The sequence below is a fragment of the Nicotiana tabacum genome, chromosome 12 (assembly GCF_000715075.1).
Source record: "Nicotiana tabacum cultivar K326 chromosome 12, ASM71507v2, whole genome shotgun sequence".
NCBI classification, from domain to species: Eukaryota; Viridiplantae; Streptophyta; class Magnoliopsida; order Solanales; family Solanaceae; genus Nicotiana; species Nicotiana tabacum.
Genome location: NC_134091.1, coordinates 31005827 through 31027472, shown reverse-complemented (window position 1 = coordinate 31027472; position 21646 = coordinate 31005827). Strand labels below are relative to the sequence as shown.

Sequence of the window (21646 nt, the reverse complement as noted above, 5' to 3'; positions counted from 1 at the left end):
CAACTTATCATAAATACGTGAAAGCTCTATATAAGTTCCAAAAGTTTATCGGAAATAATACATTAAGTCCATTTCAATATTATATGTTACTCCTGTGATCGTATATATTTAATTTGCAAAATATTTAGGATGACTTGGCCATAAAAAAAGGAGAAAAATGTACTGCCGTAAATATTATTCAATTCCAGATTCTAATATAAATCGCTCGTGTTGGAGCTTTTTCCTTTTTCAAATATTAATATTCCTGGTTTTCTTGTAAGTACTGGTATGCTACATTTTATATCTGATTAAATAAAAACTGCAAATTAGGATTTTCAAAATGTAAAGGGGTTAAGAATTCTATTTTTGAGTTGGACTCGCTTTAAAATATTGAGATTATAGTTCTGCTCAGTGCTCACTTGTCAATGTTTGAGAAGCTTGGTTGTGTTTACTTATTTACAAGAAGCACATCACAAGACTAAGATGCATTTGCCAACATATGGACCTTCTACTCCTTCACAGTTAGAGAGTATTTACTTCATAATGTGCCGGTAGGCAAAGTTACATGGTAGCAGGTACACAGTAAATTAGTCGAAGTCCGTACAAGTTGGGCCAGACACCACCATCATTGTTTCAGAAAGAAAAATAAATTACCTTATAATGTACTGCGAACCTGCAACTTTCCAGGTGGTAGTCTTCTGTTAGGAACAAGAGCTGATATATATAACAGCTACGCTGTAATTCTAAATCTTGTCTTAAATATGGTTTTGCTCCTGCCGCGTTTGATGGGCTTACCGTCTAAGGTACCAACTTCCCTGAGCATCTTCTGCAATAAATTTGCAAAGGGAACTAGGAAAATCTCTAGGCCAAATAACAATGTCACTTCCTGATATATCCATCTTTGATAAATAATCAGCTGCTCTGTTTGTTTCGCGCCACGAATGAGTAACTTGGTACTTTTGAAACTTCTTCAAGATTTTCCAAATGTGTATGAGACAGCTACTAGCCTTCTGACTATATGGCTGCTCTTTGTTAATGGCTTTCACTGCACTCATTGAGTCGGATTCTACCCATATCATTTTGATCCCTATACTCGCAGCAAGTGTAAGACCTCTCCAAATAGCTAGTAACTCAACCAAGAAGATATCTCCACGCAGAACCTTAGAGATGCAAGCACATAAAGGAACACCTTCATCATCGCGAAGCAAACAACCAAGACCAGAATTTTTTCGGTTTATAGATCCATCTGTATTTAGCTTTGTCCATCCAAACTCAGGCTTTTTCCAAGTGCAGTACTTAACTGGTCTTCTCATTGGTAAATTAAAACCTCTTAGTTCCACAAACTTTTCAGATTTTAGCCGGCTCAAACTCTCAAGTAAATCTGTTAGATAATTTCCCTCTAACTTTGAAGCAAATTTGGATATTTTACTTGCTATCATTTCGTGTTTCCTTTCTTCTTCTTCTTCTTCCTTCAATTTGTGCTTCCTACCTTGGATGTGTTGCTTTAGACATCTCTCACTGGAAGTGCTCACAAGACATAAAGCGCAGCTCCAGTCCATCTGAACTTTCTTAGGATAAATTGGCCGATCACTCGTAGGAGAAGATTCAACCTGAAACAGAATTATAAACAACAGAATAACCAAAAGGTTCATGAACATGTTACTGTCAGCATATGAGAAGGCGTTTGCTGCGGAAAACTATGATTACCTCATAATTGACCAAACTTTGCAGGTTGTCCTTTTCCTCCTGTTCAACATATATCGGTGCTGCATCAATATAATCACTGATTTTCGTGGGTATGCAATCATTCTTTTCCGTGACCTTTTCCACGTGTGGATTTGGGGAAACATGTGGCTTAACAAAGTGCATATACACATAAGAAGCAACACTAAACTGAGGCATCACGAGCAAGAGGGATGCTAATCCTTTTGCATAAAGCCAAACTGAAAACCTGAAGAAAGCAACACAGTGAAATATGTCCTTCAGATTAGATAAAAGCTTGGTCAGAGCCATGGAATGAGCACGAAAGAACAGCCAAGAGCTCAACTACAACTTGCTATAAGGTTCTGAATTTGTAATTGCAAACATAAATCCATACATTTCCTCATAAAAAAAAAAATGTCATCTCTAAGTGATAAAGTTAGTAGTCAAGAGAACCAAAAGCTTTGATATACCGCGAAGCTCTAGCTAAAACAATCTTTCTCTTTCATTTTCATGCAAAACAATCATAGATTTTTTTACTTTCTAATGGATGTGCCTCAACGAGGGCTTTTGCTAGAGGCCCCACCCAACAGGTAATGGATAGATTAACCAATACAATGATGATGCATTTAAGCTCTTTATATTATCATGTAAAAACATGAGATATGTGTTATATTCGTGTAGTGGTTAACACATTATGTGACTCAGCTGTTATTGCAGATGCTGAGTGTTCTCTCTCACCCATCCAAAAAATGGTAGCTCTGAAATGAGCCTTTGCCGCAACCTTGGCTGGATTTTAGAAGTTCTTATGCCTATACAGTATCGATCTGTAATAAGCCATTTAGTTTCAGCCATCAGTTACAGCTGGTCTGCACAACTCGAGACACAAATATATGTCCCGAATAAGCTGATACTGCCAAACTTACACAACTTGCTACGATGAATAGAACTAGATTCTTACTCGATAAACCACAATTTCTTTTTCAAAGGAGGACTTGGATAAATCCATTTCCACAAGCTAGCTTCCCGACAAAGGATGTTCACTATATATTATACAACAACAACAACAACAACCCAGTATAATCCCACTAGTGGGGTCTGGGGAGGTTAGTGTGTACGCAGACCTTACCCCTACCCTGGGGTAGAGAGGCTGTTTCCGATAGACCCTCGGCTCCCTCCCTCCAAGAACTCTCCACCCTGCTCTTGCGGTGACTCGAACTCACAACCTCTTGGTTGGAAGTGGATGATGCTCATCACTAGAGCAACCCACTCTTGTCGTTCACTATATATTATATACCTCTAAAACCTAATATTTTCCCTATATACACGATCTAAATTTTCGACAAAGGGTAGTCAATTGACCACCCTTAGGGCAATGTAGCTTCGCCCTTGTCCGAAGGTGGATAGCTTGCATATAAGAAGTCTAAAAACATTTCTGTATATAAAAGCAAATGAAAGATTACCCTGTCAAAGGCTTTGCAAGAGTCAACTCCAATACAGTGGTTAATCCAAATAGGACCCAATATTGAAGACACTTTTGGTAGCTGGATGCTTTATCACTCTCTATCGCCCGAATTGATGCATATCTGCTTAGTCAAGAATAGCACAATATAGAAAAGGCTAACTATCCCAGTTCACATATCCAGCAAAAATTCAAAGAAATAAGAGAAAATTAAGTAATTCTTTTTCTAACTTACAGAGGACACAGCAATGTCACTGATGGTCTGCAGACTATCCAAAAAGAACTGTTGGAAAAAAAAAATTAAGACATGAGCAGCTGATCTAAGCAAAACTTAGAAGGCTAAAATTATTTTCTCTTTCCACATGTGTATATATAGAAAGGGCTTAACAAATAACAAGTTCCTGAAAAATAGGACAAACAATTGACAACCCCACAAGAGAACAATGTGCCACAACTACTAACTAACTCCAAAATCTTAAACAAAGCAATCGAGATTGTGTCTTTTTGGTCAAGAAAAAGATTAAAAAAAAATAGGAAGAATTACTAAGTGGCAGAGGAATGGAAGTTATGAAAATACTTACCAAGAGAGCAAAATTTTGGCTGAAATCAGAAGAAAGTTGATCAGACCCATTGTTTACTGACTCACTGCCGTGCTGTTTCCAAGTTCTTGCTTCCTTGTTATACAAAATTTTAATTTTGTTAGTATCTTCTTCTTTTTTCTTTATTATTCATGCATGTCTTAAAATTTGATTGGTCTTTGGAAAAGCAAAGGGCAAATAGTTTACAGTGGGAAAGGAAAACGCATAGACTTTGTGCCTTTCAGGCTAAGAGTCAATGGTTGGTCAATTATCCAATAAGGAAAAAGGGGTGGCTTTGTGGTGGTGGTGGGGGGAGGAGGTGTTTGGTAAGAAACTTAACTTCATATCAAGCAAACAATAATTCTCACAAAAAAAAAAAAGAAGGAACTCTGAAGAGATTATCACATAAGGGAAGGTGTATCAAGTTGAGATGCACCATCAATTTTCTACCAATCCTTTGTTTTTATTTTCTCCCCTCCTGATTTTTCACCCCGTGTTAGATAGCATCAGGGTCTCGACTAATTCAGATTTACGTCGTGTAAAATTCATTAAAAAGGGAAATGTTCTCTATTAAGATTTTTTCGATTCCCAAAACTCAAACACAAATATTTTGGTTAAGAGTAGGGGAATTATATCCTTTCACCACCACATTGATTGTAAGCCTTTGTTAGTAATAATGAGACTTTAAAAGGATGGGGATATTAATATTATTGAGGTTCTCCAATTATGGTTCTTAATAAAATTTCGCTTTATGCCAAAGATTTTGAATACATCTTTTTTCTTCGGGTTTTTCCCCATAATTAACATGTCATTTGAATTTTAGAGTGTTATTTCCTTCTTTTACATTATAATGATGTAATATAACATCAAAAACTTAGTTTGAACAATAGCATAAACAAATAGAGTTTGCAAACAACACAAAAATTGATCAGTAACAAACGCTAATTATTTTTTCCTGCTTTCTAGGTCAGTCTTGCTTATGAAAAGCATATATAACAACTAATGGGAGATAAACATCAAAATCTCAAGTTCGAACTCTAAGAATAAAAAAACCGATGGTAGAAAGCGTATTTCTAGAATCTAAATTAATTGAATCAATAGATTTTTTGGGTTCTAATTGTTAGTTTTCTTTACTTGTAAGGGTAGTGATATTGCCGGAGTAACACCATAAACTCTACCCTAGCTTAATTTAGTTTTGATCCGACTATAAAGCACCCGAGAAATCCTAATCGTGTAACACGGGTGGAAAACGCATTAACGCAGCCCAAGTTTCGGTAAGGATCGACCATTATATAACCTTGGTCTGCATCGCAATTGGTCTTGAGGTACATGATGAGCAGCGATTACAGAAAAATGATGTCGCACCCGACGTTAAAAAATCTCAAACGGATAAATAAACGATTGGCAAAAGAAAACCGCCAGAATCATTTGGCATAGCAAATAGACTGTACAGCATTATAGACAGGTATCTCACAGACTTAAAATGCCCTTGGACTGTTCTCCTGTTAAAAAAAATTCTCTTTTCTAACATGGAAATTATCTACAGAATCTAATTCAGAGACCACCGGTGTTAACCAAATCCAAACCCTTCATTGGCTTCATGAATGGCAAGCAGTAGCCTCTCCTCTAGGTGCTCTTTAGAGGGATACTCTGGTAGATCAAGCTGGTTGAAACTGCGCCCAGCAAATAAACATTAGAAATGTGTTCGCAGTAAATAACTAACGACGATAAAGGAATAAAATACAAAACAATCTGTCCAATCTCAATGGCTTCCTTTGATCAAAGATGGAGCCAGGTCAAATGGATAAAGAAAGAAGTCATTAGATGACGTGAACAAATTGATGTCAGTAGTTGAGATGTAATCCAAGATTAGGACAGTTTCATATAATATTACTCTGCATTAGATTTAAATACTCATTTAAGAAAGCTTTCCTATCTCATAGAAAAGCTGCCAATTCATCCTTGCAGTAAATTAGGATGCACACAGAAAGGAAAGAAAGAGAACTAATTTGCAGAGGGAGCAGCATGGATCTTCTTCAGCTAATAAAATTAGAATGAAAACCAAAAGGACAATCATAGTTTCATTTCAGATGATAAAAGTAATTACCATGTATGTGCTGAAGGCAAGTGATCAGGACTGCCGTAAGCCTTGTGGATCTGAAATTTCTGGGAACCTGAAATTCCTTGTAGTGCACTAAACCCTTCCAATGGCACCTGGAGAAGTTGACAAAAACTTGTTCGAGATGATTGCAGGAGACATAAAGCATGAAACTGTAATCAAATAAAAGCAACAAACTACCCTTGAGGTCCCAGTGACAAATTGTAGAAGGCGAGCCTTGTCTTCCTTGCTAAAACCTTGAACGATTTCCCAAAACCACTGAATAACTGGTGATGCTGGGCTGTATCCAGAATATTCTGTATTTGCCCTCAAGTCATCAACTGCAAAGCAAGGGAATATCACATGTAAGGAGCAACTCTTCTTTCTTGATATTGACAAATAACTATCTACAGCAGGATTACAGCATCAAGTAGCAAATAAAGGAATAGTGAAACATACGATCGATGTCTGGTAGACCGCTAATTAATAACTCGAGTTCCTTATCATGAAAAACAGAAATGAGATCCCGCGGAATCAGTTCACTGAATCCGTCTAGAAAAGCATTTATCTGAGGGCGGATAGCAGTCGTCAACCGATGTTCAGCAACTAAGTCAACGTACTGTTGCTTATTTTCCTCAGTAACTCTTTTATTTCGGCCACCCGGAATCAGTTCGTAGTCGGTAACCTGCATTATACAAATTTCAATCAGAACTTCTGAAACAAAAATGTTGAAATTTCACTCCTCGCTAAAGAACTCATACCTCATTGCGTTCATAAAGTATCAACTTTTCTTCATCAGCATCAATGCTGAATGTAAGGTCTAAAATGTCACTTATGTCATTCTGTACAAAGCAAGAAACGTGAGCAGAATAAATATTTAAGCAGCATATCCGCAATCGCTAAGAAAACAGAAGACGCTACCTCAAGCAGCCATTTCAAATTTTTGTAGTAGTCAGGATCAATAGCTTCAATATCATGATATGTCACTTTAGCGCCCAATATATGCTTGTAGAAGGATCGTGTAAAATGAACATCAAGAAGTTGACCATCAAATAATGCCTTCCCAACCTGGGATGTACATAAAGCACATGAGATATTGTTAAACTGAATGACTCAAGCAAAACAGAAAAAAGTAGGTACTCACAACTCGCCCAACAAATTTGAAGTATGAAAGGTGCTCAGTTTGGTACACGGAGTTGGGATTTGGCTGAAATGTTGCTTCATTGCCAACTGTAGTAAACAACAGTGCTCCCTTATCAAAAATTACTCTGGACAGCAACTGATACCATTCCCTAGTAAGTCCACCAGCATCAATCCCTTCTTCCCCTTGGAAATGAACAGTCAACCTCCCTTTCAATTCTTGAGTTGTTCTCATGCGCAGCTGATTATATGAATCTTCAAGTATGTAAGCTCTTCTTACAGAAATTCTCAGAGGACTGTGATGATGATCATGTTGATGTTTAATCTTAGATCTAAAGTGGGATCTTTTATTGTCAAAATCAACAAAACGAGGAACCTTCAGCATGATGGAGAAAGACTTCTCTAGTAGGCCAGGATTCTGCCGCACAAAAGCATTAAGAAGTTTCCTGTGCTTCTCTGCAAATTTTACGAAAGCAATGTGCTTCTCATCAACTTTCGTTGCAGATGTAGGTGTTTTCGGCTGCATAGCAGAAGCACTTGCTTCTTCTGGATCAGGAATTGTAGCAATACTAAAATCCTGCCCTGCACCCAAATGTCCAGGATGCAACTTCTCACACATCACAAAAAAGGACTCTATGTACGGTAAAATATTTTGTGTGCCTGCTGGAAGTGGAGGCATTGCTCCAGAAGGTTTAGATGTGGTAACAAGGGATGAGTGTGACAGGTTGGTTGCTGTTTCAGAAAAACACTCTATTTTGCTAATGCAAGTGCTCAGCTCCTGCCATAGAGGTTCTAAAGCTGTGTTAATGTCCAAAACCAGGTTGACAGTAGCACCATGCTCCTTCTCAGAAGGAATTTCATTATCCTTGTTCTTGTCACCAATTGAAGCAACAAGAGTGCTTAATGCTTGCAAAACTCTGAGTATCACGGCGCCATCAGTTGAAGTGGTACTGAGCAGTGCTTTTTCTACTTCCCTAAACTTGTTTAACTCATCCAACGCAGATCTTGTCAGGCTTTGCACAGAGCCAGCTAGCTCAGTAATAAATAAATGACAAAGGGCGGGAGCTATGGCCACCAATTTTTTCAGTACCTCAGCTACCAATGAGTAAGCGTTGTCTGACAGACTAGCAAAAGAAGAAAACATTAAACAGCTTCAACAATGAATAAATTATATATTATTCAGCAACATTAAGTATAAAAAAACCACTGAAGGTTCAAAATGTACTTGGTCGTGTGAAAAGGATAGTTGAGTCTTACATTTCAAGTAAGTGCATGTGCAACCAAACACATAATTTTGTGCCACATACAGCAGCCACATGCATGAAAATTTTGAAAAGAACACCACACTAAGCAATTAGTTTATTTATCCAAGTCCTCCTTTGAAAAAGAAAGAAAATATACAAGAAGTACAAAATTAGTTCAGTACATCAATAAGCCAGCCAACTCACAACTACATTTCAATAAAGGAGCATGGCATAGCCCCCACCCCCCCCCCCCCCAAAAAAAAAAGGGAAGCATCTCATAAGAAGTACTATCTACTGAACTTATCAAATAAAACCAGAGATGCGCTTTTTTTTTCCGTAATATCTACTTAACAAATCAAACAAGAAATGCTCTTCTTTTTTTCGCAATATCTACTGAAGTTCAAACCAGAGTATTTAACATTTTAAAATACATCGATGCAATAGCACTAAAGCAGCATGTAGAAATACATAACGTCAAACAGCTTGAATAAGCACATTACAGGATAAGGAACTAGCTTACCCTTCTCTGGCAAGCAATGAGCACAGGAGTCGAAGTTCTAATTGTGGAAGACTAAGCAAAATACTTTCAGTAGTTTGGTCTCCGCCTGCAACAGAGGATGAGGCTCCGGACTTGTCCTCAACCTCAGATGAAGCTGCATGAGATTCAGTATTCATCTCAGCAGTAGATTGAACTGGAGGACCAGTTGGTTGTTCTGTAGAGGACGATCCAGGTTCTTCATGTGCATTTGATTTGCTTTCGGTGTTCAGGACTATAACATCTAGCAGATTTAACAGCTAGATCCAAAAGAGAAATTGTTAGACAGCAAGAAATACCAACTAATGACTACTCAAAGAGACATCCCACTTATGCAAACTACCTGCTCTAGATGCGCAACACTTCTCAAGTAAAGGGGATGATTCAAGAGGCCCAAAAGCAATGCAAGAGCTACTTGTCCTTCAAGCTGCCATCTTTTCGGTCCATCAGCCTCAACCATCACAGCTTTTCCACGTCTCTGATCTGGACTTATTGGCCCTTCCACCACTGGTTGAGGGAGCCTGAATTCAAGTAGAGTCTTTGCAACCAAAGAATGGTTCTTCGCCAAGTATGTAAGTGTCTCAAGAACACGACGAGATAGTAAAGGAGGAATTCCTACAAGGCAATGAGATGAATGAAATTTACAAGGCAAAAACAACAACAAATAAAGCAACTGCAGTAGCAAGACTAGTAATACGTAATACACAACCAAAAAGTTGAAGCAAGGCACTAAGGTCTAACCATCAAGATGTTGAGGACGCGAATACATCACGTTACTTTGGCAACCATATAGTCGATATGGGGGCTCAGCAGTATTCAGATTAGCAGGCCGTCCAACATCAAGCATCAACAAGTCCATAAGGATTTTAACTAAAGCAGCTCTTGTTTCAGCATGTGCACTGAGATTCAACAGCAGCCTCTGTAGGGGGACTTTGTAGATTGGCTGCATGGGGCCAGATGTGTCAACATTCAAATCATAGATGCAAAAAAATCAGCAATCTAAGCACACCAAGTTTATACCTGGAAGACGCGGAGCAACCGCACCAACGCTCTTAAGCCCTCAGTGTCAACTAAGGGAGACCCATCTGCCTCCAGAGGCTTACTTCCAGCTGATCTACGGGAAAAGGTTCCACCAGCCCTGTCCAATTGTTCATTCCGTCTAGAGTCGCCTCTACGACTTCTAGGATACATACCTAAAAGTGTCCGGTTATACCTCCGTGCAAACCTCTCGCGCAACATATTTGCTTCCACCACAAGAGCAGGTGTTAAATTAGCAAGAATAGCATCCGAAGAAGTCAAAAGGACCTGAGACATGAAATATTAAGACCCAAAGATAGCCATAAAAAGATTAATGGGAGTCAAACTTTAATCACAACCTGAAGAATTGAAGAAGAAAAAATAGGAAAACAGGATTTCACTTGTTTGTGTAAATGAAATTAAAGTTCACGTAAGATTAGAAATTCATCTAAAGAAGTACCTCTTCCCGTAATTCCGAAGGGAATGTAGCAATAATCGACACGGTGTCCATCTCAACAGGTTGGCCCTCTAATTCTTGTGACTGCTGCAGCCTTTGTGCCCGTTGTTGTGCCAAAACTTCTTCTCGGATATCAGGTGGGAGGGCTGCCAGAAATTCTGGATCAATATCTCCACTAGTTTGAGGCTCAGAATTTTGTGGTTGAGTTGCTTGACTTTGTTGAGCTGAGAGAACCTCAGCTCGCAACTCTTCAGGAAGTGCCTCTAGAAATGCAGGATCAATTGATCGAGAATCAGCATCCAAATTAGGTTGCTGTTCCTCGCCTGGACCACTTTGTTCTGCTTCTTGACTTGGATGTTCCGAAGCTTCAGATACACTATGAAGGGCTACATCCCTCGCACTTACCTGTGTAGAATTTCCAAAAGAAATATTAGTCCTCCTAGTTCGAACATCTGCTGCACCTTGCCTATCTCCGCCATCATCATGCCCATCTGCACTTCCAATTTCAACGTCAAGACTTCGAAGACTTTCACCCAGAGTTGCACCACTTCCACTGCTTTCTTGGCTAACTGCCTCAATGTCCCTTATGGCAACATCATTCTGTTCAAACTGCATTTCGACAGGCTGAGACTGTCCACCAGGTGAATCTGCTCCTTGAGTAGAAACATTTGCCACAGGTGTTGCATCAGCACTGCCAGATCCATCCAGAACTGTTGAGGGGGCAGTTGCATCTCTGGCCTCATTATTGCTGTTGTTCTCCACAGCAGCTGCAGCAGTTTCAGCTGCCTCACCTGAACCAGCAAACTGGGTGGTCTCACCTCTATTCAGAGACCCCTCTGTGGCATCTTGATCAGCTGCTTTCTCAGGGGTTGACCGCCTCAAATGGGAAACAAGCATATTCTCAAAACCCTGTGGAAGAGTAGAGGCATTTGATCCACCACTTTGTTGGTTATCAGTAGTCCATAAATTAAACCGTTGGTTGTGACGGCTGCTCCGAAGAGAACGGAAAACAGAATCCAGCCGTGATGAGGTTCCTTCTGAGCTCCGATCTGAATAAGCATCACGAATATTCTCTGTCATGAGCACGAAGGGACTAATGAGATTTATTTTGAAACCAATAAACAAAAGCACATGATACATCATTGCACACCAGAGAAAAATTATTATGATATTAACCAGAAGTAGTCCAGATACCTGATTGCCGTGGTTGACCCAATTGTAGCGAGGAAGAGGGTTCTACTAGAAGAGGGTGTTGTGAAGGAGCACTGCTGTCACCATTTCTTCCCAAAAGATTGTAGATGGACGTTGTACGCCCCTGGCGCCTAGAGCCAAAAACTTCAACAGGCATAACATGTAAAGTTTCACTAGAGAGGCTATTGTCTCGGCCAAACACCTCAATATGGTCAAAAACATTTATTCCATTTATTCCATTCATTCCATCACCCAGTCGAAGTATTACACCATCCTCCTCATCCTCGTCGTCTTCATCCTCTTCATCCATTACCTCCTCATCAAAATCATCTTCGTCTATTTCTTGGTCATCTTGATCAATATCAGGATGTTGTAAGTGATGAGCTTCATCTTCCTCAAGATCATTCTGTTCTTCTTCATCCCCCTCTTCATCTTCATCAACCTCATCTCCTTCATCGCCTGACATCTCATCGTCGTCGTCCTCATCATCGTCATCTTCATCAAGATTCTCTTGTACATCAGGTGGGATTTCAAATCTTATCTCAAGGCCATTTTCCAGATTTCTGGTATCCTCATTACTTTCATGCATGTAATCATCTTCATTAGATGGACCAAAACCCCCATCAATATCCTGGTCATGTTCCATATCATCAGTGACAGCTTCAGACCCACCAAAGTTTTGAGACGCACCAAAGGACTCAATATGATCTGTTGGCACTGGATTCCCGTTAGGCTGTGCTGCAGTTTCATTAGTCTGTAATGCAAAGGCATCATTAGTAGTCCCAGGTTGACTAAGGTCCTGAGTTTTTGTTGACTGTTCTCCCTTCCCAGCATTGGATTCAGCCGCATGCACATGCTCCTTTGTTACCAACTCCAGAACTTTTACAACGCCAGTAACAACCTTGGAAGAATCAGTATGATCCAGGTCCAGGACATGAAGGGCTCGAGTTAGAGATTGAACCAAACCGACATCTATGAAAGTAGCTGAAGCTTCTGATGAGATGGAAGAACCTGTAGGTGCCCGAGCAGTCAGTACATCATTGAGAAGATCAATAAATGCTTGAATATCGGTTGCTGGTGCCCTAAAACCTTTTTCAAGCTCAACAAAATCACTAAAGACACTGTTGATCTCTGTAAAGATTCTTTTCCTTGCCTCTGTCGAACGAACACAAGATGCCACCAAAAACTGGCTAGCTCTGCTCGAAAGTTTTTGCCTCCAGTCCACATCAGTTTTTCTCTCTTTCCTAGAACTCTTGGAATGTGGTAAAAACTTATGAAGAATATGATGAAAAATTCCACCAGTAACGTGCCCTGTGGGGCTCCGTTGAGGAGCAGCTATGCAACTGCTAATTTCAGAATCTCTTCGAAGCAGAATATGAACTGACGCAGTGTACATCAAAAAAATCTCAGTCAGAAGCTTCAAAATGAATACAATCTTAGCCATAGATGCAGACAATTCATGGCTATCAGCTTCACTTGCTTCAGAAGCAGACGCGATAGCTTTTCCTTTACCCTTGTTTGCAGACACATCAATGTCCATATCTGTTGAATTACAGCTCTCCTTTGTCACCTGTTCGTCTTTCAGGGGAGGAACAAACTTTACAACTGGATCCAAGAGAAGCTCAATGACATTTACAAAGCTATGAGGTGGCTTTCGATGGACTTTAACATTCTTAGAACTCGCATCAAGACTCTTGCCCTGTACTCCATGGCTCACATTACCAACACCAGACTTCAGATCTGCATTCTGGACTTTATCTTTGTCATCTGATTTCTCTCTCTCCCTATCTTTGTCCTTTTTGTCCTTGTCACGGTCTCTCAACAAGACTACATAAGGTCGTTCGCCAACCATCTCCACTTGGCACACTGAACGAGCAGCCCGCATGAAAATCACTGGATCCCGTTGAATAACAGAAGTCAAATTCAACAGGAAATTACGAGCTGTGAGCCTTCCACTTGACTGCCTATTAGAAGCAGTTACAACATTGTGTCGTATCTCTGCTTCCATAGCTTGCTGTAGAGTCTGAGGATCCTCAAGAATATGTCGTATTATAGTAGCAGCAATATTGTCAAACCCAATAAACAAGCTGCTCGTTGGCAAGGAAAGCAGCAACTGCAATCCACCAGCATCCAGAAAGTTAACAGCAACTGAGTGAGTTCTTGTAAGAGTTGCACATAGCTGCAGCACAGCATGCATTGTTTCTGAGGGAAGGTGGTTCCTCATACAACCACAAGCTATTTCAACAAGCCGCTTCTGCTCCAGTACATCCAGATATTTTGGAGACAAAGAAGACTGCAACTTATTATATTTGTCCTCGTTGATCGAAACTGGTTTCTGTGTAGCATCATCTCTCTTCAGCTGTTCCAGAATTTCAGCATTTAACTTCTGATCCACTTGAGCAAGCCGATCAATAGCAACAAAAGCTGCTGTCACCCATTTGGGAACTTTCTCCCTATCAAATGAACTGGAAATCCATTGTGAGAGAAGATCAGATGAAACTTTGACCAAACCGTTCTTTGCAGCTATCTCTCTGGCCTCGGTATCTTCATTAAGGATCAGAGCCAGAACATGAAAGAGATTAGAAAGAATGCTGCTGTTACAATCCTCAGAGGCATTACTAGAAAGCTTCACCTGTTCAACGATAAATGAAACCACAGCTGACCTATGTTCACCATCATTTTGGGAGCATATCATCACAAGAAGATCCCTGACAGGAAAAGCAAGAGAGTCTTTCATCTGTAGAAGCTTTCGGCATGTTGACAACAAATCATCAACAGGAGGAGGCTGAACTATTTCTTCATCAATTGTCTGGCTGCTTTCTTTGGGAACATCTTCCTTTGCATCCGATCCAGAGTTCCCAAGCGACATTGCAAGGGCACGGGCGAGTTCATCATCTTCCTGTGCTGCTTCTTCTGGATGCGAGAATAACCACTCCATTGCTAGCTCAACACTATTTGACCCAACCTGCCTCAAAGCCTCTTCTGCCCTACTCCTGGAGAACCCCATTTCAACAATTGTAGAAATTGTAGCTTCATTTAGAGGAGGACCGGACACGCGAGCAGCAGTACTGTTTGCGTTTCTGACTTCTACTCCAGAGTAGATGTGTCTAATGATGTTGAGAACTGCTGCAATGAAATCATAATTACATTCTGTGAATTGCGGATGAGTCCAAACAGGAAGAACCGTCTTCAATACCATGGACTGAAGAACCTTTACAAATGTCTCCTCATCCCGTGGAAATGGGATATCACCACTTATCAAAGGTTGATTTAGTAAATGCTTTGTGAAAGGAGATAGAATTAAAGATGAAGTCACTAAATGATCCATCAGCTTCCCATAACTTCCTAAGGAACCATATATCCATGAACGGTCTGCATCTTCAACTCCATCCTGCCTTGAATGTGTCTCATCGGTTTCCATAGGAGAAGTAGGAGCTCTATTGACGGCAAAGAGTAACTGACTAGTAGCTTCAAATGTGGTCAACACTGACTGAATAACCCCACGCCCATAAAGGCAATTTAGAATAACAGCATTGCACGAATCAGGCTTGTCCAGCAGAATCCCATCAATAAATTCAACAACCTTGCCAAAATAACGACATTTGGTTGACACAGATGCCTCTGATCCAGAAGTACTTACATGACCTCCAAAATTCATGTGATCAATAGCAATTGAAGCAAATGTTGAAGCAACAGATTTTGACGGAGCTGAAACATTGAGCATATCATCCCGCCTTCGCGATGGAAGTAGCATCACCTTGCCCAACTCTTGAAACAAATGGGTGATATGGATTGACAGGGATTTTACCATATCACGGCAGGAATGATAATAGGACCTTTGTCTGTCCTCTTTTCGGTTACTGGTTCCGGCATCATCAAGAGAATCTGATGGTTGTGAATGATGACTAGCTTCTATCCGGAGGTTTGAAGGACCGTCAGTGGTCTGACGTTGCTGAAGACCAGAAGCTCTAGTCAGATCACGATATAGATTGATCAGATCAAAAAATTGTGACTCAAAACTCCACCCTGACATCCTCCTGCGAAGTAATGGATCCAGAAACTGCCTGAAGGAATTTAATCTTTGTTCTTCACTATCAGTTGCACTCAATTCTGACTGCCGCGCCTCATCACTTTTACCAGCATCGCCTTCCTCTACATCAACCTTAGATTCTTCAAGCAATGCTATCTGCCAAAGAATTTCACGATGAATACGACCAATATCTTCCAAGACATCTTTGCTACCATTTCCAAACTCTGTTAACAGAGCAGTTACCCATCGGTTGTCTTTGGAGGCAGCCAGAAATAAAAGAAACTCAACTAGAAAAAGTGAAGAAAATGTCTTCTCTGGAATATTTTTAGGATCCAGGAGAAAAGCACCAGAAACAACATCAAATCCAGACAATGCTTTTTTCAGATGATCCTTGAGAAAGGAACAAAAAGCACGAGCCAAAGCAGCCGAGTGGTGTTGAGTAAAAGTCTTGAAGACCATGGTGCTGTGTAATGCTATGGACATCCCTTCAGACGACTGGGCAACACTAGGCCGTAGGTGTAGTTTCAACAAAGCTTCAATTCCCGACTTCTCCACAAATAGCCGACAAGTTTCAGAGTTCTCCATTGTACGATGAACGAGTACCATCACATGAAAGACAGCCAACTGAATGAACTGCTCATCACTGATAGCTTCACCAGTTGAATAAGTTGATTCGACCAATGAGCTGGATGCAACACTCTCCCTGTTATCCGCGTCCATGTCCATTTCAGTAGTTTCACTTGATTTCCCTGATGACTGAGCATGTTCACCATCACCCCGTGACGCAATACTGTTAACAATCTCAATTATTAAATCCACCCCAATACCTCTCAGTGAAGATACATGACGCAACAGCTCTTCCACAGCATTTGCCAAAGGGACAATACCTTCATTCATAGCTACCACGTATTTCTTGTTGGTAAATATGTCAACAAGGAAACGCAATGCTGAAGTTTCCTTCACCGATTCCAGTCCCTTCCCATTAAGGCAAATTGCACCAAGACCATTAGGTACACAAGTAAGAGCTTTTGGAGAAGGTAGTATTCCAGACACCACTGAGGACAAAAAAGCATTAGGAAGACCCAACTCATGCAAAGCAGGGAAACATGTGGGGTCTTTGTGAATTATTTCACTCATAACAGTAACCGCCGAGGAATAAATATCACCTCCAAATCTTTCCACATTACTAAATATCAGACACAAAGTGGCAGGTAAAGATGCATCGTTAGAACTTTGCGATCTGGCCGAATTTGCAGGAGCATAGGTAGCAGACCCAAGTGCCTTCAACAAGACCCTAATAAGTCTCTTTTGAGAATATGATTGTTCATCACTAGATTTAAAATGCTCACCAATGATCATAGAATTGTCATCATCTCCAGCCATGTCAATCACTCTGTGCACTTCTATCTGTAACCTATTTGCCAAAAGCTCTACTCCACCCAAATCTTTGAAAAGGGTTACTGCTGCATTACTATAATCCAGAAGCTTTTGCAGTGTTTTCACAGCCAGGCAAACAAGATGTATATGTGCAGGCTCAGCATCCTCTACTAGAGGCAAAAAAGTCGGCACCATTCCAGACCCTCGAATAACACTCCCAGAACTAGAAGAAGATATCACATGTAGCAGGTAAAACTGCAGAACAGCTTCAACAAAGGATACAGATGACAAGTCATTTGAGCTGTTAAGTGACAAGATTGCTCTCTGTAAAACATTTAGGAGAATCATGCGATTACCGCCAGCAAAACTGATGCTTGACCCACTCAAAATCCTCGCCCGCTCATGCGATGATGCATAAGCAGCTAATTGCGCACCCAAGGCATTCATTGCTAGCGTTCTAACATTTCCAGAGATGGTTTCTTCAGATCTGACAATCCTGATCAACTCATTTGTGTATTCAGGTTCATTAGCAAAAAAGGACGCAAGTTCATCATGAGAATCACTAGCCTGGACAAGCACAATGAAAGCAAGAAGACAGATTTTGCTGTAAAGCCTGCATACCCTGGGGGAGCGGAACGCGTGTGCATATCTGATTCTTGTTAGCAACGCAAACCTTTGCTCAGGAGGAATATTGTACTGCTCAGTGCAGAACTTCATTAGCGCCATATCTTCCTCTTTCCGTACATGGAGATCAGGTATGTGAATTACATTCAAGTTTGTTGACACTGCACCATCCCCAGCTTCAGCATTGTTTTGAGTATTGGCACTATGCAACTCAAAATAAAGGGTGGAGCCTAACTGGTAAAGTGACTTGTCACCATCATTTTCCACATTGGATGGAAACAAAGATAGGCCTTCATCCTGACTTCTTTCGTTTACAGTAACGCAATAATACAAGCCCAGACCTTCTTCCTTGCTTCCCCACCCCTGCGCGAGTGACAGGAGACAGCTATTTATAGAACCACATCCAACCAACTTACCACTTGCATGTAGCTTGGATGGATTTATTTTTACTAATACAGCAAGAGTCTCTAATGTTGCAATGAGGAGCTCAGGATCTGTTGAAGCCAGCAAGAGTTTGAAATGCTGCCAGAGAACAAAGGAAAAAAGTTCAGACATCATCAATACACGTGAATAATTTTTAAGACGCTCATCCACAAACGAGCAAAAAGTTTTAGCATCTTCAGCTTACCTCCAAGCCACTAAATGAACCCTTGTTATGGCAATTTTCTAGTATGATCTGCATCACACGTAAGATTTGAAGAACTGCCTGCTTGGGGAAAGGACTATCATCTCCTAATATGTTATCAGACAAGAGAAGATCTTTCCTACTACATAGATATGACTTGAAATACGTATCGAAATGTAGAAACAATGGTCTCCAGTGATGAAAATTTCCCTGAAAAGAGAAGTCCAACTAAGTAAAAGCCCAAACTGCATAAAAATCAGGATAAGCAGAGGTAAGATGTATTCACCTTGCCATACTCCCAGCGGAAACCGGAAAGAGGTATTGCAATATCTTGTAATGGACATTGGATGACCTTGTCGATAAAGGCCTTTATTCTGGGAGGCTGACATGTGGACAAATGCACAATAAGCTCATGCAAGTGAATGGAGAAAAAAACTTGAAAAGGAGGACACAATCACGAAAGATAAAAATAGCATCAACTGCAAGAGAGAATCAGTAATGGAAAACAGAAATCCTTTCAAGCAGCGGGAAGCCAAGGCCCTAATCAGATGATATATTGCTTTGTTATTTCCTTACATATGACTAAATACAGTGTATATATTACTAGATCCATGAAAAGATGATTAGACCCCCCCCCCCCCCCCCCCAAAAAAAAAAAATTCTTAAAACTTGTAATTTAAGAATAACCTCTACTCCACCGAATAAAACATAAAAAGAGGATGAACAATGGTATTGATTGATGTTAAGGAACATGGCTTTGCTAGAAACATAAAATGGGGAAAAAACTTTAGAGCCATTTTGGACCATGATAAACCATTTCAGTTCTTAACCCATGCCAGCGTCTTCAGCTGTAAAAGAGCACCCATTGAAAAGTAATAAGGGAAGGAATTATTATCACTGTTAGTTTGAAGATATCTCTTTTTCCAGGTAGGTCTCAGCTTAGATTGTAGTGAAACAGTATTAAGAATGCAACCCATGAAATGAAGATGCAAAATCCAATAAAAAATAAAGCTAATTTAACGTAAACGCCAGTCTTTCACAAAAAAGAGTGGCGATAAGCATAGAGTGTGCCACAATTTCGTGTATCCATGACTAGATATGATTCAAGATACTACAAACAACACATTATTGAAACACCATCTTCTCCTGGTTTATAGAAAATAGAGAAAAGATGCAAAGCTTTTCCTCAGGAGTTCTAAATGTATTAAGTACTATTTATGAAGTGCTTATACAAATTAATCAAGGTTCAGTTTGCAAGGACCGGTAGGCATCCATCTACCATATTGCAAGGAAAGAAGGCGTCCTTTTATTGTGTCAATTAAAGTGCATCGGATTTTCAATTTCAGTTTCTTTCAAGATTCAAATATACACTAGTGGGCATATACGCGGAACGCATTCAAGCTACAGAAGGAAGGGAAAAGTATCCTCCTGGTAACAATATGTAGTGCTTATCAGTATTTATGAGTGGTTAGGAAACTTCAATAATCTAAACTTTCATGCTATGAACCAGTATATTTTCCTTTAGATTTTCTGCCTCAGATGTACCAAACTTGTTCTCTTTGATTTCAATTTACTTTTATAAAGTCCTATCAGTAGCCAGCTACAGCCAAGGATTTCTTTGAGCAGAGGCATTTGCCGCTCATTGACTACGTAATTGAATTAATCTTGACACACCATAAAAGTCAAATGTGATTAAAATAATGTGTCAATAATTTCGTGAGCATCAAACGAGTAGCTGCAACTATTATTCGACTAATATGCAGCACTAGAGCCAATACATTATATCCTTCTACATTAGCTTGCAACGTCAACCTCTCATCAACCATGACAGGAACCAATTTATTTTTTTAAATAAAGACCATGAAAGGAACCAGTTTTAAACCCTAGGATCTAGAGCTAGCATATCCTGATAGGAGTGCCGCAAAGCTGCAAACTTGATAGTAAAAATCAAGCTAGTCAAATTCAATATTAATTTCAATAATTTTCTTTACCAAGGACTTGTATAGTAAGTAGTATCAGTTGTCAAACAAGCTTGAACAGTCGATATCAGTAAAGAAGAAATAGACATCTAGCAGTAATACAATTTTAAATATTTTCAGTATCTTGTAACCAAATACCAAATCAAACCCGCAGCTTTTCATAGATTCTGAATACATAACAAAGACTGATTTTTGACTCAAATGGCACAAGTACACTTGTAACAGATGTAATAAGTTTCAGACCCAGACGGCATCAGTACTTATGACAGATTTTCAACGTGTCAATCACAAAAAAGCAGATAAAATAGGGATTGCATAAACACTTAAAATGAGTTAACTTCTAATTCTCAACTCCCCAACAAGCAATTTCCAGACAAAACCCTACTAACACACATTCCACGTCTTGAATAAAAATAAAATTAACAACAAAAGAAAATGTACATTGTGAAGTAATTTCATAAAACCCTAACTGGCATGTCCACAACAAGCTATTTTGATACAAAACCCTTAATTACACGCAGCACCAACCAAATACTAACTTCAAAAAAAATATGAAAAAAGGGAAGGAGTAAAAGGAGTACATACAGGCTCAGAGTCGAGTTTAATAGATGGACCAATGGCTCCTTCGCTGGAGAGAAGTTGCCGTAACCTCGACGGCAAACTCGATCTTAAAGTCGTCATATTCAACCCCTACTGTATTTACTGACGCATATATAAATCCAAACACACAAATCAGATAGCAAAAAATAACCCCAAAATCCAAAATAAGAACTTTTCAAACATTCACATACATAAAAAAAATCAAAATAAAGACATAAAACATTAAATCGATCAAATAAATACACAAAATAATAATCGAAAGTGATTTTTTTTTTCTATTTGTACCTGAATTAAAAAAGTCGCGGATATGTGACTCATCCAGAGAGTGTATGTCTGTACAGAAAATAGGGTTTATAGAGAGGAAAAGAACAAAGGAAAACCCCAAGGCCAAGAAAGAGAAAATGGTGGGGGGAGGCGAAGGGGGGTGGGGGGGTTCCTTTTGCCTTTTGTGTGTGAAATTGGTTTTAACTAGTACTAACCCTGGGAGCGATGACAGGGGAAGAGCTTATATACACGGTAGAGCTTACACACAAATTGAGTCTTCTTCTATTTTGAGGGTCTTGGATTCAAGTCGGTTTTGCTATTTGGTCCTCTCTTTTTCCAGTCTCTTCGAAATTTTCCCTTTGTTTCTTACTTTCTATTTTTCTATTTTTTCTTTTTAAATTAAAGAGATATAGTGTATCAAAAACAAAAGATATATAGATAAGCTTTTCATGATCATAAATAAAAACTAAAAGTATCACGAGTTATATGCATTTAATTTTAAATTGAACATATATTGATCAAGAAAAAAAATGATAATTTGTAAAAATAAGAGTAATAAAAGAACAATATTATTATTCTTAAGAATAAGATATTGTAAATTTTAAATATTTTATCAATATCTTGTTATTTTCTTCTCAATAAGGAGAATATATAAATTATCTTTGGCGTCATTATTATATTAATATTATTCGAATTTGTACCGTCAATAGTAACAATTTAGTCGTAAGAGCAATAATTAGGTTAT

General features: G+C 39.4%; 2 protein-coding genes across 3 annotated transcripts; both read right to left on the bottom strand.

Moving 5' to 3' along the window:
- Positions 1-488: 488 nt before the first annotated feature.
- LOC107785025 (uncharacterized) lies at positions 489-3987 on the bottom strand. The gene is made up of 5 exons (XM_016606244.2): positions 3724-3987; positions 3378-3425; positions 3144-3266; positions 1687-1930; positions 489-1589 (listed from the first exon to the last, which is right to left on the bottom strand). Exons 1-5 carry the CDS (start codon positions 3771-3773, stop codon positions 771-773), a joined length of 1284 nt encoding a protein of 427 aa, XP_016461730.1. The 5' UTR covers positions 3774-3987; the 3' UTR covers positions 489-770.
- Positions 3988-5121: 1134 nt separating this feature from the next.
- Positions 5122-21120, bottom strand: LOC107785026 (E3 ubiquitin-protein ligase UPL2). Of its 2 annotated transcripts, none has more exons than XM_075226287.1 (17): positions 20923-21120; positions 20623-20739; positions 18345-18440; positions 18062-18268; positions 11406-17955; positions 10215-11284; positions 9758-10042; positions 9479-9680; positions 9081-9352; positions 8723-8997; positions 6963-8082; positions 6740-6886; positions 6580-6660; positions 6278-6503; positions 6020-6159; positions 5828-5934; positions 5122-5393 (listed from the first exon to the last, which is right to left on the bottom strand). In XM_075226287.1, exons 2-17 carry the CDS (start codon positions 20716-20718, stop codon positions 5291-5293), a joined length of 10977 nt encoding a protein of 3658 aa, XP_075082388.1. In that variant the 5' UTR covers positions 20719-20739; positions 20923-21120; the 3' UTR covers positions 5122-5290. The 2 variants fall into 2 exon arrangements, with proteins under 2 accessions (XP_075082388.1, XP_075082389.1); XM_075226288.1 differs by having other exon boundaries at positions 10215-11260; positions 20923-21119.
- Between the last annotated feature and the right edge of the window lie 526 nt (positions 21121-21646).